This window comes from Oncorhynchus clarkii, chromosome 5 (assembly GCF_045791955.1).
Source record: "Oncorhynchus clarkii lewisi isolate Uvic-CL-2024 chromosome 5, UVic_Ocla_1.0, whole genome shotgun sequence".
Taxonomy (NCBI): domain Eukaryota; kingdom Metazoa; phylum Chordata; class Actinopteri; order Salmoniformes; family Salmonidae; genus Oncorhynchus; species Oncorhynchus clarkii.
In genome coordinates, this window is record NC_092151.1 from 6457617 (window position 1) to 6475660 (window position 18044).

The 18044-nt window shown below is 49.3% G+C and overlaps 1 protein-coding gene across 4 annotated transcripts in view; it reads right to left on the reverse strand.

The window, feature by feature from the left end:
• LOC139408272 (WD repeat-containing protein 7) overlaps positions 1–18044 on the reverse strand; it is a 333290-nt gene that overhangs the window by 268324 nt on the left and 46922 nt on the right. For all 4 annotated transcript variants that reach the window (XM_071151971.1, XM_071151970.1, XM_071151969.1 and 1 more), the window contains one exon: positions 13679–13893. In XM_071151971.1, coding sequence (XP_071008072.1) covers positions 13679–13893 — 215 coding nt within the window. The remainder of the gene's footprint in view (positions 1–13678; positions 13894–18044) is intronic.

An 18044-nucleotide genomic window follows, 5' to 3' on the forward strand; every position in this document is an offset into this window, starting at 1 on the left:
AGCTCGGTCGGTCTGGGACTGGAGCCACCAGCTTGGTCGGTCTGGGACTGGAGCCACCAGCTTGGTCGGTCTGGGACTGGAACCACCAGCTTGGTCGGTCTGGGACTGGAGCCACCAGCTTGGTCGGTCTGGGACTGGAGCCACCAGCTTGGTCGGTCTGGGACTGGAGCCACCAGCTTGGTCGGTCTGGGACTGGAGCCACCAGCTTGGTCGGTCTGGGACTGGAGCCACCAGCTTGGTCGGTCTGGGACTGGAGCCATCAGCTTGGTCTGTTTGGTGAGGGAACAGCGAGTCAAAGCCACAGACCGTACGTCGGGACAGATGTCTACTTCTCCAGGCTCCGAGTCACACTCCGTAACGAGCCATGAGACGCCAGTGTGTGTGTGTGTGTGTGTGTGTGTGTGTGTGTGTGTGTGTGTGTGTGTTAGAGAGAGAAGCCCCAGCCCAGTTCACGGCTTCCCTGTTCAGTAATTAGCCTTTCTAGTGTCCTGACTGATGGTGAGCCATTGCACCTGCACCTGTGACACACACACACACACACACCATACACACAGCAAAGACGTTGCACAAATATCCTTAGACATGAAGCTACGTTCAGAATTTAATGTGTCGTGCAGCAGAAGCAGTGATGGGTTCTGATCAGTGTGGCTTAATGAATTAGCTCTTTCAACCTCTCACTGATGATGACAGATTTCTACCAGCCAGTGGTGTTGTTTTGATGGAGGAAGGCTGCCCTCCACAGGATAACGACTGCCAAAACCACAAGACAAAAGGGACCCTCCCCCAGCACCATCTTCCCCAGTCCACCTCCCTCCCCCTCCCTCCCTCCCTCCCTCCCTCTTCCTCCAGCCCCCTCCCTCCCTCCCTCTCAGGACACAACTAGGCTGCAGATGGACTCTAGAAGATGAGAAGAAAACAGCCCCCTCTCCATCCATTCCTTCTATCATAGCTGCAGGCGTTCATTTATTTCTATCGCCCCGACACACACACACACACACACACACACACACACACACACACACGCACGCACGCACGCTGCTCTAGTACATAGAAAAAAAACATGCTCTTATGACAGCCATCTTCTCCAATGTCTTTACTGACGGCCTGACGAGATGACGGGAGGGCTGGAGAGGGGAAGGGGGCTGGGCTGGAGAGGGGAAGGGGGCTGGGCTGGAGAGGGGAAGGGGGCTGGGCTGGAGAGGGGAAGGGGGCTGGGCTGGAGACGGGAAGGGGGCTGGGCTGGAGAGGGGAAGGGGGCTGGGCTGGAGAGGGGAAGGGGGCTGGGCTGGAGAGGGGAAGGGGGTTGGGCTGGAGAGGGGAAGGGGGTTGGGCTGGAGAGGGGAAGGGGGTTGGGCTGGAGAGGGGAAGGGGGTTGGGCTGGAGACAGGAAGGGGGTTGGGCTGGAGAGGGGAAGGGGGTTGGGCTGGAGAGAGGTAGTAGATGGTAGCAGATCTGATTGTAGATCGCTGTGTGGAATCAGGTGCATCTCTAACATCTGAGACCACAAGGGAACCAGGACTAATTCCAAATCACATTGGAGCAATAGGGGAGCGGAGGGGACACGCACACAGGAGAGCAGAGTGGAGCTAGGAGAGGACAGACACACAGGAGAGCAGAGTGGAGCTAGGAGAGGACAGACACACACACAGGAGAGCAGAGTGGAGCTAGGAGAGGACAGACACACAGGAGAGCAGAGTGGAGCTCAGAGAGGACAGACACACACACAGGAGAGCAGAGTGGAGCTAGGAGAGGACAGACACACAGGAGAGCAGAGTGGAGCTCAGAGAGGACAGACACACACACAGGAGAGCAGAGTGGAGCTAGGAGAGGACAGACACACAGGAGAGCAGAGTGGAGCTCAGAGAGGACAGACACACAGGAGAGCAGAGTGGAGCTAGGAGAGGACAGACACACAGGAGAGCAGAGTGGAGCTAGGAGAGGACAGACACACAGGAGAGCAGAGTGGAGCTAGGAGAGGACAGACACACAGGAGAGCAGAGTGGAGCTAGGAGAGGACAGACACACAGGAGAGCAGAGTGGAGCTAGGAGAGGACAGACACACAGGAGAGCAGAGTGGAGCTAGGAGAGGACAGACACACAGGAGAGCAGAGTGGAGCTAGGACAGTCACCAGAATAACAGCAGATAATTCAATCACAGAATCACAGCGCCAGTGCGCCTGAAATGCCAGGGAAGGAGCAGGGAGCATTTCATATCACTTCTATTAAACTCTCCCCCTGGACTACATATAGAGCCAGTGGACTGGAGAGTCTGCATAGCAACCCACACACCTGACTGGCTGGCCGGCAGGCTGGAGCCCTGGATAAAGAGAGCAGTCAAAAAATAGAGTGGAAGACTGGTATAGTGCATTATCATAGTAGATCATTTTCAAAGAGATGACTTGTTACTTGTTGAAAAATGGATGGATAGAATTGACCAGAGATTTGACCCCAACCCCCATAATGAAATATACAAATGGCCATTTGAACATTCACAGAGTACACACAGGAACATATGGATAGTGCTACAGGCCAAGAGACTGCAATCGATATGACGTAACTATCACTCATATTTGCCAACTAACCCATTCTAAAAACGCAGAGTTCTCAGTTGATGAATACATTGGCTGCTTTAAAACCTATAGATAGCTGGTAGATAGCTAGCCTTGTTGTAACTGACTGACTGGCCAGCCCAGTGACAAGCCATGAATAGAAAATGTGAACGGGCGGAGGGGAGGAGAGGAGAGCGGTGTGACCGGGCGGAGGGGAGGGGAGGAGAGGAGAGCGGTGTGACCGGGCGGAGGGGAGGGGAGGAGAGGAGAGCGGTGTGACCGGGCGGAGGGGAGGGGAGGAGAGCAGTGAGACCGGGCGGAGGGGAGGGGAGGAGAGCGGTGTGACCGGCGGAGGGGAAGAGAGGAGAGCGGTGTGACCGGGCGGAGGGGAGGGGAGGAGAGCGGTGTGACCGGGAGGAGGGGAGGGGAGGAGAGGAGAGCGGTGTGACCGGGCGGAGGGGAGGGGAGGAGAGGAGAGCGGTGTGACCGGGCAGAGGGGAGGGGAGGAGAGGAGAGCTGTGTGACCGGGCGGAGGGGAGGGGAGGAGAGGAGAGCGATGTGACCGGGCGGAGGGGAGGGGAGGAGAGGAGAGCGGTGTGACCGGGCGGAGGGGAGTGGAGGAGAGCGGTGTGGCCGGGCGGAGGGGAGGGGAGGAGAGCGGAGTGACCGGGCGGAGGGGAGGGGAGGAGAGGAGAGAGCGGTGTGCCCGGGCGGAGGGGAGGGGAGGGGAGGAGAGCAGTGTGACCGGGCGGAGGGGAGGAGAGCAGTGTGACCGGGCGGAGGGGAGGAGAGCAGTGTGACCGGACGGAGGGGAGGGGAGGAGAGCAGTGTGACCGGGCGGAGGGGAGGGGAGGAGAGCGGTGTGACCGGGCGGAGGGGAGGGGAGGGGAGCGGTGTGACCGGGCGGAGGGGAGGGGAGGAGAGCAGTGTGACCGGGCGGAGGGGAGGGGAGGAGAGGAGAGCAGTGTGACCGGGCGGAGGGGAGGGGAGGAGAGCGGTGTGACCGGGCGGAGGGGAGGGGAGGAGAGCGGTGTGACCGGGCGGAGGGGAGGGGAGGAGAGCGGTGTGACCGGGCGGAGGGGAGGAGAGAAAGGGCTCCTGAACTGTAAACAAAGACCCAGGCTATTATAAAAGGTCATTGTCCCACAGGACCCCTCCTCACCTCTCGTCCTCCCCTCTCCAGACTAGAAGAGTGAAAACAGCAGGGAGACCCAGAAGCTATTGAGGAAGTGTCTATGCAGACGTCACAACAGTAGTGGGCTTGATTACCAACAACGACGAGACGGTCTACAGGGAGGAGGTGAGGGCACTGAGTGTGGTGTCAGGAAAATAACCTCTCACTCAACATCAACAAAACAAAGGAGATGATCGTGGACTTCAGGAAACAGCAGAGGGAACACGCCCCTATCCACATCGAAGGGACAGCAGTGGAGAAGGTATAAAGTTTTAAAGTTCCTCGGCGTACACATCACCGACAAACTGAAATGGTCCAGTCACACAGTGTAGTGAAGGCACAACAGCGCCTCTTCAACCTCAGAAGGCTGAAAGAAATTTGGCTTGGCACCTAAAACCCTGACGAAGTTTTACAGATGCAATGTTTGTTTTTTTTTTACCTTTATTTAACTAGGCAAGTCAGCTACGAACAAATTCTCACAACAATAACAGCGGGTTAACTGCCTTGTTCAGGGGTTTGAACAACTAGCTCGGGGATTCGATCTAGGGGCGGCAGGGTAGCCTAGTGGTTAGAGCGTTGGACTAGTAACCGGAAGGTTGCGAGTTCAAACCCCCGAGCTGACAAGGTACAAATCTGTCGTTCTGCCCCTGAACAGGCAGTTAACCCACTGTTCCCAGGCCGTCATTGAAAATAAGAATTTGTTCTTAACTGACTTGCCTGGTTAAATAAAGGTAAAATAAAAATAAAAAAAAATAAATAGAAACATTTCGGTTACTAGTCCAACGCTCTAACCACTAGGCTACCTGCCGCCCACAATCGAGAGCATCCTGTCGGGCTGGTACGGCAAATGTACCGCCCACAACCACAAGGCTCTCCAGAGGGTGGTGCGGTCTGCAAAACACATCACGGGGGCAAACTACCTGCCCTCCAAGATATCTACAGCACCCGATGTCACAGGAAGGCCCAAAAATAACACCCGAGCCAATGCCTGTTCACCACGCTATCATCCAGAAGGCGAGGTCAGTACAGGTTCATCAAAGCGGGGACCGAGAGACTGAAAAACAGCTTCTATCTCAAGGACATCAGACTTAAAAAGCCATCACTAACTCAGAGGCTGCTGCCTACACTGAGACCCAATCACTGGCCACTCTAATAAATGGATCACTAGTCACTTTAATAATGTTTACATATCTTACATTACTCATCTCATATGTATATACTCTACTCTATACCATCTTGCCTATGCCGCTCGGCCAATGCTCATCCATATATTTATATGTACATATTCTCATCCATCCCTTTAGATTTGTGTGCATTAGGTAGTTGTTGGGGGAATTGTTAGATATTCCTGCATTGTCGGGAACTAGAAGCACAAGCATTTCGCAACACTCACATTAACATCTGTTAAACATGTGTATGTGACAAATAAAATTGTATTTGCTGTCTATATGATATAGGATCAATAACGCCACACCGTAACCCCCACCATAACCCCCCCCCCCCACACCGTAACCCCCACCATAACCCCCCCACACCGTAACCCAACACCATAACCCCCAATATAACCCCCCCACACCGTAACCCCCCCCATAACCCACACCGTAACCCCCCACACCGTAACCCACACACCGTAACCCACACACCGTAACCCACACACCGTAACCCCCAAACACCGTAACCCCCACACCGTAACCCCCACACCGTAACCCTACATACGTGGGGGTGATTTTCTCTGACACTAGCTGGGTCAAAAGGGGGAAAAGCAACACACACACAAGTGGGAATGTAGTCCTTCACGTGACAGTAAAAACCATTCATCTTGTAGATCACCAGTTTATCATTAGGATGCTGCAGGGCTGCTAATGGTTCTGGTGTTAACAGACCAGTTTATTAGTAGGATGCTGCAGGGCTGCTAATGGTTCTGGTGTTAACAGACCAGTTTATTAGTAGGATGCTGCAGGGCTGCTAATGGTTCTGGTGTTAACAGACCAGTCTACTATTAGGATGCTGCAGGGCTGCTAATGGTTCTGGTGTTAACAGACCAGTTTATTAGTAGGATGCTGCAGGGCTGCTAATGGTTCTGGTGTTAACAGACCAGTTTATTAGTAGGATGCTGCAGGGCTGCTAATGGTTCTGGTGTTAACAGACCAGTCTACTATTAGGATGCTGCAGGGCTGCTAATGGTTCTGGTGTTAACAGGCCAGTCTACTATTAGGATGCTGCAGGGCTACTAATGGTTCTGGTGTTAACAGACCTGGACTGAGACAAATCAACTCAGTGAAAAACTTTGTTGAACCTTGACTAAGAGCATTCAGGGAGACATTACAAAATCAATATGCCTCAAGAGCTACTCTGTTACCAACCGGCCTCCAGAATACCACACACACACACACACACACACCTCCACAACAACAAACATGCAACACACACACACACCTCCACAACAACAAACATGCAACACACACACACCTCCACAACAACAAACATGCAACACACACACACACCTCCACAACAACAAACATGCAACACACACACACCTCCACAACAACAGACATGCAACACACACACACCTCCACAACAACAGACATGCAACACACACACACACCTCCACAACAACAAACATGCAACACACACACACCTCCACAACAACAAACATGCAACACACACCAAAGGGTCAGGACTCACAAATACTCTTTTATAAAATGCACATGTTTTGACACTCAAGATCCCCAACACAAAAAAACTGACCACGGCGCGCACACACACACACACACACAAATAAAAGTGGTTTCGCAGGCAGGGAGTGCAAGTGTAATGGTGGCACCAAAGTGGAGGCAGGCAGGTTGACTGGACGGCAGTTACCCCAGTGGGTGGCCAGGTGGGCTGGCTAGTGTCTGCATCAGGGCCTGTTGTTGTGGGCTGGCTAGAGGCTGCATCAGGGCCTGTTGTTGTGGGATGGCTAGAGGCTGCATCAGGGCCTGTTGTTGTGGGATGGCTAGAGGCTGCATCAGGGCCTGTTGTTGTGGGATGGCTAGAGGCTGGCTGCATCAGGGCCCGTTGTTGAGGGCTGGCTAGAGGCTGGCTGCATCAGGGCCTGTTGTTGTGGGATGGCTAGAGGCTGCATCAGGGCCTGTTGTTGTGGGCTGGCTAGAGGCTGCATCAGGGCCTGTTGTTGTGGGATGGCTAGAGGCTGCATCAGGGCCTGTTGTTGTGGGCTGGCTGCATCAGGGCCTGTTGTGGGCTGGCTAGTGGCTGGCTGCATCAGGGCCTGTTGTTGTGGGCTGGCTAGAGGCTGCATCAGGGCCTGTTGTTGTGGGATGGCTAGAGGCTGCATCAGGGCCTGTTGTTGTGGGATGGCTAGAGGCTGCATCAGGGCCTGTTGTTGTGGGATGGCTAGAGGCTGCATCAGGGCCTGTTGTTGTGGGATGGCTAGAGGCTGCATCAGGGCCTGTTGTTGTGGGCTGGCTAGAGGCTGCATCAGGGCCTGTTGTTGTGGGCTGGCTAGAGGCTGCATCAGGGCCTGTTGTTGTGGGATGGCTAGAGGCTGCATCAGGGCCTGTTGTTGTGGGATGGCTAGAGGCTGCATCAGGGCCTGTTGTTGTGGGCTGGCTAGAGGCTGCATCAGGGCCTGTTGTTGTGGGCTGGCTAGAGGCTGCATCAGGGCCTGTTGTTGTGGGATGGCTAGAGGCTGCATCAGGGCCTGTTGTTGTGGGATGGCTAGAGGCTGCATCAGGGCCTGTTGTTGTGGGCTGGCTGTGTGTGTTGTAGTGGGAATAACGGTGCGTATTGACAGCAGGTATCACAGCCCCAGGGTGGAGGTAGAATTATGGTGTCAGAGGAAATGATGGGCCATTATAGAAAGACAGCAGCTGGCCTGAGGGAGGGGGGGTGGGGGAGGGGCTCTTTGGATTCCCGGCTCGGACCATTTGATCTCCAGTTGGTCTGTGTCCCCAATGGCACCCTATTGACCAGGGCCTCTGGTAGGAAGTAGTGCAGTATCTAGTGAACAGGGTGCCATCTGGGATAAGTCCAAGACGACCGTTATGACGAGGGAAGGAGCCAGTAGACACAAATTGAACACTTGAACTGCTGCAGGTCTTCATGTGGAGAACTGTGTTATTACGGGCTGTTACAGAGAACAGGAGACCAAGCTCTAGCAATAATAATCACAATAATACCACCACCTTGTGATGACCACTAAAGTGGAGGAGGAGGAAGAGTTTTGTTTCGGATTCTGAAAACAACACTCCGTGTTCTAAAAAAAACCCTCTGTGACCTTTACCCCCTGAAGGAAAGATACCGTGTCCGTTGTTACCCTCTCCCGACCACCTTCACTGTATTCTTTTATTTACAGACACGTGGAGCTGATTGGGTCGTTACGGTGACAAGTTGCACCTGGGTTTGGGATCAACTAGGAGATCAGAGTCTCTCTCTCTACCCTTCTCCCCCTCCACAAAAAAAACATTTTGTTTTGTCTTCTAGGTTGATAATGTTTTTGTATTAGGAATTAGAAATGATTTTAATACTTAAACCCATTCTACACTTCATCCATGCATCTCCGTTACAACCCCTACTTTCACACGTCACAGGTTCGTTTTCCTTAACAGTTTTATACTTCAGTCTTTGTTACTCCTTAACTGCCAACGTGTGGACTTCCTAGCTTGTCAACATCTAAGAGCCAGGTTGTGACACCGTGGACCAATTCACACTGTGCATCCATCTACTCACACTGTGCATCCATCTACACACACACACACTCCTGACAACCAAGTCCCTCTTCCTTAGTGACAGGCAGACAGTGGTGTGGTGGGGGGGGGGGGGGGGGGCTCTTCTTTGTCCAGGGTCTACTCTACAGTACAATACACCAGGTGTCATTTAGAGTGATGACAGTACAATACACCAGGTGTCATTTAGAATGATGACAGTACAATACAACAGGTGACATTTAGAATGATGACAGTAACAATACACCAGGTGTCATTTAGAATGATGACAGTACAATACACCAGGTGTCATTTAGAATGATGACAGTAACAATATACCAGGTGTCATTTAGAATGATGACAGTAACAATACACCAGGTGTCATTTAGAATGATGACAGTACAATACACCAGGTGTCATTTAGAATGATGACAGTACAATACACCAGGTGTCATTTAGAATGATGACAGTACAATAAACCAGGTACAATTTGGTAATGTGGTTGTGCATCAGCAGTTTCTCTCTTGTTATTTCATGTCAGCTAACATGTTTTAGATTGGCTAACTTACCAGCTGTCTAAACTTGTAGTAATCATGGTCAAATTACAGACCAGGGGGCCCACATTGATTTTGTTAGTCACTCTCACTGAGATATCATATTCAAAACTGCAAATGTCTCTCCGTCCCATGGCAAAAACATGTAAAATTACTGTAAAATTGTGAGAAAAATAGCTAAATGTATCTTAGGCCCAGATCTGACTGCATGTGAGGATACGGATGTGGATACACAGACAGGAGAGCCACTGTGACCCCTCATGATGAGTTGTAGCTCCCCCTCCCCCCACCCACAAGTCGCCCATCCCTACTCTGTACAGGCAGGCAGACGGACGGAGACACAGACCGACGGAGACACAGACCGACAGGCTTTATACAGAGACAAGCGTTCGGAAGGGAAGACACAGGCTCTGTACAGACAGACCGGCAGAGAGAAGGGAGACGGACAGACCGGCAGAGAGAAGGGAGACGGACAGACTGGCTATATACAACTCTCTCCTGGCAGCCTGCTATGTTCTTCATTTAAGGTCATCCTTCCTCCCTAACATTCCTCTGCTGCTTGATAGCCTTAACGAGCTACTGGGCTCTCAGACCAAAACACACACACACACACACACACACACACACACACACACACGCGGAAACACACACACACACGCGGAAACACACACACACGCGGAAACACACACACACGCGGAAACACACCCACACGCGGAAACACACCCACACGCGGAAACACACCCACACGCGGAAACACACCCACACGCGGAAACACACCCACACGCGGAAACACACCCACACGCGGAAACACACCCACACGCGGAAACACACCCACACACACACACAGCTCATCAGAGAGGAGCACATCTGGCCTGGTTGCCATTCAGCCACTACAGACCAGCAGGAAGAGAAACACGACAGAGGGAGAGGAAAGGCACTGGATGTTGTCTCTTCATTGTTTCTTTGACCAGCCTTGACAGGCAAGGGAAACCTTTCTGATCTGTTGCAGATACAGTTGAAGTCTGAAGTTTACATACACCTTAGCCCAAATACATTTAAACTCAGTTTATCACAATTCCTGACATTTAATCTAAGTAAAAATGACCTGTCTTAGGTCAGTTAGGATCACAACTTTATTTTAAGAATGTGAAGTTTCAGAATAATAGTGGAGAGGATTATTTATTTCAGCTTTTATTTCTTTCATCACATCCCCAGTGGGTCAGAAGTTTACATACACTCAATTAGTATTTGGTAGCATTGCCTTTAAATTGTTTAACTTGGGTCAAACGTTTCGGGTAGCCTTCCACAAGCTTCCCACAATAAGTTGGGTGAATTTTGGCCCATTCCTCTTGTCAGAGCTGGTGTAACGGAGTCAGGTTTGTAGGCCTCCTTGCTCGCACACGCTTTTTCAGTTCTGCCCACAAATTTTCTATAGGATTGAGGTCAGGGCTTTGTGATGGCCACTCCAATACATTGACTTCGTTGTCCTTAAGCCATTTTGCCACAACTTCGGAAGTATGCTTGGGGGTCATTGTCCATTTGGAAGACCCATTTGTGACCAAGCTTTAACTTCCTGACTGATGTCTTGAGATGTTGCTTCAATACATCCACCTAATTTTCCTTCCTCTTGATGTTATCTATTTTGTGAAGCGCACCAGTCCCTCGTGCAGCAAAGGACCCCCACAACATGATGCTGCCACCCCCGTGCTTCACGGTTGGGATGGTGTTCTTTGGCTTGCAAGCATTCCCCTTTTTCCTACAAACATAACGATGGTCATTATGGTCAAAGAGTTCTATTTTTGTTTCATCAGACCAGATGACATTTCTCCAAAAAGTACAATCTTTGTCCACATGTGCAGTTGCAAACCGTAGTCTGGCTTTTTATTGGCGGTTTTGGAGCAGTGGCTTCGTCCTTGCTGAGCGGCCTTTCAGGTTGTCGATATAGGACTGTGGATATAGATACATTGTACCTGTTTCCTCCAGCATCTTCACAAGGTCCTTTGCTGTTGTTCTGGGATTGATTTGCGCTTTTCGCACCTAAGAACATTTATCTCTAGGAGACAGAACGCATCTCCTTCCTGAGCGGTATGACGGCTGCCTGGTCCCATGGTGTTTATACTTGCGTACTATTGTTTGTACAAATGAAAGTGGGACCTTCAGGTGTTTGGAAATTGCTCCCAATGATGAACCAGACTTGTGGAGGTCTACAATTGTTTTTTTTCTGTGGTTTTGGCTGATTTCTTTTGATTTTCCCATGATGTCAAGCAAATAGGCACTGAGCTTGAAGGTCGGCCTTGAAATACATCCACAGGTACACCTCCAATTGACTCAAATTATGTCAATTAGCCTATCAGAAGCTTCTAAAGCCATGCCATCATTTTCTGGAATTTTCCAAGCTGTTTAAAGGCACAGTCAACTTAGTGTATGTAAAATTCTGACCCACTGGAGTTGTGATACAGTGAATTATACGTGAAATAATATGTCTGAAATAATCCACTTCACACCAACTTAACCACACTCGTACCAACTGAGTCATATAGGCCCACTTCACACCAACTTAACCACACTCGTACCAACTGAGTCATATAGGCCCACTTCACACCAACTTAACCACACTCGTACCAACTGAGTCATATAGGCCCACTTCACACCAACTTAACCACACTCGTACCAACTGAGTCATATAGGCCCACTTCACACCAACTTAACCACACTCGTACCAACTGAGTCATATAGGCCCACTTCACACCAACTTAACCACACTCGTACCAACTGAGTCATATAGGCCCACTTCACACCAACTTAACCACACTCGTACCAACTGAGTCATATAGGCCCACTTCACACCAACTTAACCACACTCGTACCAACTGAGTCATATAGGCCCACTTCACACCAACTTAACCACACTCGTACCAACTGAGTCATGTAGGCCCACTTCACACCAACTTAACCACACTCGTACAAACTGAGTCATATAGGCCCACTTCACACCAACTTAACCACACTCGTACTAACTGAGTCATATAGGCCCACTTCACACCAACTTAACCACACTCGTACCAACTGCAAGTAAGCCACATAGGACACTACTAGTGTTAGCTAGATGGTGCTATAAAACACACACACACACACACACAGTGGTATCTAGCTTGAGTTCCATTCCTCTATCCCTTCTGGCAAGCTGAGGCAGAGGTGTGAATCTCAGGGAGCGATGGAGTGAGATGAAAGAAACGAGGACAAGAGGGAGGGAGGATTACCTCTCATTCCATCTTCTCCCCTGGTAGTATCCAGATCCATGCCTCCATCCCAACACCCCCAAGCCCACAACACTAAGAGCCCAGGCTCCACTTTAACTAAGCCCTGGTCCCTGCAGGCCGCTGGGCTGGAAAACACTCTTCACCACACACACCACCTCAATGCAGGAAGAGACGAGAGGGAGGAAGAGGAGAAGCGTGAGGAAGGACTAGAAGAAGAGCGATGAAGAGGAGGAAGGAGGAGAGAGGAAGAGAAGCAGTAGGAGGGGGAGGGAGAGTGTTTCCCTGTATAATTGTCTGGAAGAACCACTCTCATCCTCTTCATCTATTCTCTCCAGCAACATCTTAGAATGTTGGCTGCCTGGCTGGCTGGCTGACTGGCTAGCTCGCTCTTGTCCTCCCTAGGGATGGAAGCAAGGCATACATTTTTTGGGGGCCCGACACCCATTCAGATATTTGTGGGGGAAAAAAAACAATCGTACCAATACCTATATAGTGTTTTACAGCGGGGAAATGAAAGGTAATTTTCCACATTGACATCTCATAAATTGCCAAAAGAACAATTAACCGATAACCATAAATGTTGATTATTGTGACAATAATAACAACATCATGAGAATTGCAGCAAGTATTCAGATTCCCTTTTTGCATCCTATTTATTAAATAACTTATCGGCAGAATTATCGTTCGATAGCAATTTAGTGGTATAAGGCCTATATCGGCCAATAATATCGATGAACCGATATATCGGTCGGGCTCTACAATATTTCTCCGGATGATAATCTCCTGCTATTTGACCTGTTCATGACCCTGCAATATAGCCTTCATGCTTTTTAAAAAGCCGACCGGTTTCCAAAATGGCCACCAGTAAGTGCTTCCCTTTAGTCAGAAGGAGCCGCTCCGCTGCTCTCTGCAATCCCCGCACAGAGGGTGACAGACACAACCATAGAACAATCAGCCTCCCTGAACTATGACCATTCTAGTCAGAGCTCGGGAGCTCTTTCCTTCTTCTCCCCCCTCCCTCCTGGCCACATCTGAGGTGAAACATCCTGGATGGCTATTGGCAGAGACACAGTGATGTGTGTGTGTGTGTTTGTTACATTGCGATGGAGAACACTTCTCCAGTGATGAAGTGCTGATCAGGTTTTGAAACATAGTCATTAAAAAAGGACCAGTACACCAGACTGAGCTCATTGCTTTCTAACCTTTGACCCCGGACCCCCCGAGAAGCAACCGTACATACAGTATACAGGGCTCATCTTTTCAAGAGTTATAGGGTTAGGGTTTAGCTATTCCCCTATGTATGCATTCATAAAGCCTTTATAACAGCTACATAAGACATAACTGTGTCATAGGTAGTCACAAACATTATGGCATAAGCTAACCTTGTCTGCTAATAGATTGGTAGCAAGAGTCCCTGGGTTATGGGGGTACAACTGACCTTGTCTGCGTTGTCAGCAGCCAGTAGGTTGGTAGCCAGGGTCTGTAGTTTGTGCGTGGCCATGTTCTTGAGCGCGGCCAGGCTGCGTCGTGTCATGGCCTGTTTCAGGTTGACCGCAGGGTGGCTTAGAGCGTCCACAGCGGCCGGCACCACCTCATCACACGCATTCAGGATCTCTACAGCCGTGATGCCCATCACGCAACGGTCCAACGCACCTGAGAGAGAGAGAGAGGGGGGAGAGAGAGCGAGGGGAGAGAGAGAGAGCGAGGGGAGAGAGAGAAAATCGGGACATTCAGATACCGTTCTGGTTGGGTTCAACAGACTGGGATGATGGCTACAGGGATTAGCATTTTTTTTATACCATACTTCACCCTGAAAATGTGAAAGTAAAATTGATTCCAACTGTCAACCTGATACAAAGACACTCCCATTTCTTCTCTATTAGGCACCTCTGTGTGTGTGGGTGTGTGAGTGGATAGAGAGGACAGAGAGAAAATAGAGAGGATAGAGAGAGAGCGAGATAATAGATTGTTTTCTGGTCACTAGGGATATTGGTCACCATCTCCAAAACCAATGCCCTCCTCCATCAAGCTCTCCTGTAAAGTTCTGCCCAGATACTAAGCTCTCTCCCAACAGTCGCATTGGAGCTAGCCAACAGTCGCATTGGAGCTAGCCAACAGTCGCATTGGAGCTAGCCAACAGTCGCATTGGAGCTAGCCAACAGTCGCATTGGAGCTAGCCAACAGTCGCATTGGAGCTAGCCAACAGTCGCATTGGAGCTAGCCAACAGTCGCATTGGAGCTAGCCAACAGTCGCATTGGAGCTAGCCAACAGTCGCATTGGAGCTAGCCAGCAGTCGCATTGGAGCTAGCCAGCAGTCGCATTGGAGCTAGCCAGCAGTCGCATTGGAGCTAGCCAGCAGTCGTATTGGAGCTAGCCAGCAGTCGTATTGGAGCTAGCCAGCAGTCGTATTGGAGCTAGCCAGCAGTCGTATTGGAGCTAGCCAGCAGTCGTATTGGAGCTAGCCAGCAGTCGTATTGGAGCTAGCCAGCAGTCGTATTGGAGCTAGCCAGCAGTCGTATTGGAGCTAGCTAGCAGTCGTATTGGAGCTAGCAAGCAGTACTATTGGAGCTAGCTAGCAGTACTATTGGAGCTAGCTAGCAGTAGCATTGGAGCTAGCTAGCAGTAGCATTGGAGCTAGCTAGCAGTAGCATTGGAGCTAGCTAGCAGTAGCATTGGAGCTAGCTAGCAGTAGCATTGGAGCTAGCTAGCAGTAGCATTGGAGCTAGCTAGCAGTAGCATTGGAGCTAGCTAGCAGTAGCATTGGAGCTAGCTAGCAGTAGCATTGGAGCTAGCTAGCAGTAGCATTGGAGCTAGCTAGCAGTAGCATTGGAGCTAGCTAGCAGTAGCATTGGAGCTAGCTAGCATTAACATTTGAGCATATCCAAACCTAGCACTGGAGCTAGCTAGCAGTAGCAATAGAACGTATCCAAACCTAAAACCCTGGAGTACAGGCAAAATCCATGCGGGGCTAAAGTCGAGAGCTACCGCTTATTATGAACGGGACACTGACATGGACTCGTACAAGAAAGCCCACTACGACCTCAAACACGCTAAAAGGACGTAGGAGTAGGAAGTAGGACGTATAGGAGGAAGGTAGAATCCTATTACATCGGCTCTGACGCTCAGCGTATGTATTAAACGTTTTGCTCACATCGACCACAGAGAGCGAGATCACGCCGTCATCAGGAACAGCATGAGCTTTACGCGCAAGGCACAGTGTTATATTCCTCGTATGTGTAGATCAAGGTGAGGAGACAGGTTAAAGAAGGATTTTTAAGCCTTGGGAAAATTGAGATATGGATTGTGAACGTACGCCATTTAGAGGGTGAACGGGCAAGACAAAATATTAAAATGCCTTTGAATGGGGTATAGTAGTAGGTGCCAGCTCAACGGTTTCCTGTTTATATCAAGAACGGTCCGCCACCCAAAGGACATCCAGCCAACTTGACACAACTGTGGGAAGCATTGGAGTCAACATGGGCCAGCATCCCTGTGGAGAACTTTCATGTCCCAATGAATTGAGGCTGTTCTGAGGAAAAATGGTGAGGTGCAACTCAACATTAGGAAGAATTCTTTTTTTTTGGGGGGGGGGGGGGTACTTTTTACCCTTTTCTCTCCCCAACTTCATGTAATCCAATTAGTAGTTACAGTCTTGCCCCATCGCTGAAACTTCCATACAGACTCGGGAGAAGCAAAGCTTCCTCTGAAACACGAGGAAGTTCTTAAATGTATTGAACACTCAGTGTATACTCAGCGATGTCAGAGAAATGCCTGAAAAATGGTATTATATCGTTCATTTCTGTTCCTTTTTTTAACCTGTGAAATCAACCATTTTATAAAAACTTTTAGCTCATTAAATGAGTTCACCAAATCAGTGCGGATAGAGCAGCTAAGCTAGTTGTTTACACCAATCAGTGCGGATAGAGCAGCTAAGCTAGTTGTTTACACCAATCAGTGCGGATAGAGCAGGTCAGCTAGTTGTTTACACCAATCAGTGCGGATAGAGCAGGTAAGCTAGTTGTTTACACCAATCAGTGCGGATAGAGCAGGTAAGCTAGTTGTTTACACCAATCAGTGCGGATAGAGCAGCTAAGCTAGTTGTTTACACCAATCAGTGCGGATAGAGCAGGTAAGCTAGTTGTTTACACCAATCAGTGCGGATAGAGCAGCTAAGCTAGTTGTTTACACCAATCAGTGCGGATAGAGCTACTAAGCTAGTTGTTTACACCAATCAGTGCGGATAGAGCAGGTAAGCTAGTTGTTTACACCAATCAGTGCGGATAGAGCAGGTAAGCTAGTTGTTTACACCAATCAGTGCGGATAGAGCAGGTCAGCTAGTTGTTTACATGCGTTATGGACAGACAAGTGTAGCCTATGGAGCAAGATGCGACTGAAATGACATAATATTACGGTTTTGTTCCCTGAACCGGTTCCAACCCTTGATTGCAATACATATCGTCGTGTCGAGACTTAGGTATCAATATAATATTGTATTGTGAGGTCCCTCGGCAATTCCCAGCCCTGCTGGTCAATACTAGTCTCCAACGTTCTGCATGTGAAACCAGTATGAATGTATCGGTTGTGATAATGATGCCAGGAGATGTATAATATCATGTTCTAGTCATTGTAAGTGGATTTGACAATGCTTCATCTTCTCCTTAAAGGGAAGTTCCACAAACCTTCCAACTTCATATTCATGTTGTGTTGGCAACCATGCTGTGTTGTCATGTTGCGTTGCTGTCTTAGGTCTCTCTTTATGTGGTGTTGATGTGTGTTTTTGTCCTATATTTTATATTAAATGTATTTATGTATTTTAATCCCCAGGCCCCCGTCCCAGCAGGAGGCCTTTTGCCTTTTGGTAGGCCGTCATTGTAAATAAGAATTTGTTCTTAACTGACTTGCCTAGCTAAATATATTTAGAAAAATTGATAACAAAATCTACAGCACCACCTTAAAATCAACATGTGAAAATGTCACGTTTCTGTGTTGTAGTGTAAAAAAAAAAAAGAAGAAGAGGAAGATGAGTGTTTCCAATGACATCCACCAACTGGTTGGCCATTCCTACTCATAATAGGTTAAGACCACTTCATGCACACCGACGATGTCATTGGAAACACTCCCATCTTTTATTTTTAATACAAAACATAGAAAACAAAAACATTTTCACACATCATGTTGATGTCGGGAGGGTTGCTGGAGATGAATTAATGGTAAAATGTCCCTTTAAGAAAGTGAGTTCTATTCCATTAGAGCTGATGTGTGTGTGTGTGTGTGTGTGGGGGGGTGGGAACCCATAGAAGATAAATCATTTATCTCTATGGGGAAAAAGCACTGAACAGAGGAGAGAGGAAATGTAGCTGTCCATCAGTAATATAATGACTCTATAAATGGAGAGGCTGTTTCCCTCACTCCTTCAGCTCCTATGAAGTGGTTCCAGACAAACCTCAGGGATCATTACTTAGGCTACACCCCTCCGCATGTCTAACACACACACACACACACACACACCTTACAGCCACGCCCCTTCTGCACCCCAGCCCTGTGAGTCGACGAGGCTTGCTACTGTACGTTCTTCTGTCCTACTCAGCACAACGAGATATAACCAGCTTTAAGAGCAGACATAAACACACTAATGTGCCTCGCTAATGCAGTAACGGGCAGAGAGAGACTCCACATTTAGGGAGATGTTTTGTAAGTGCTCGACTTCCCTCCTACTCTCTCCTCCCCCCCCACCCACACTTCCTCCTCAGCCATCATCTTAACTTCCATTGCTGTGAGAGGGAGTTTAAAAATCGGTCTAACG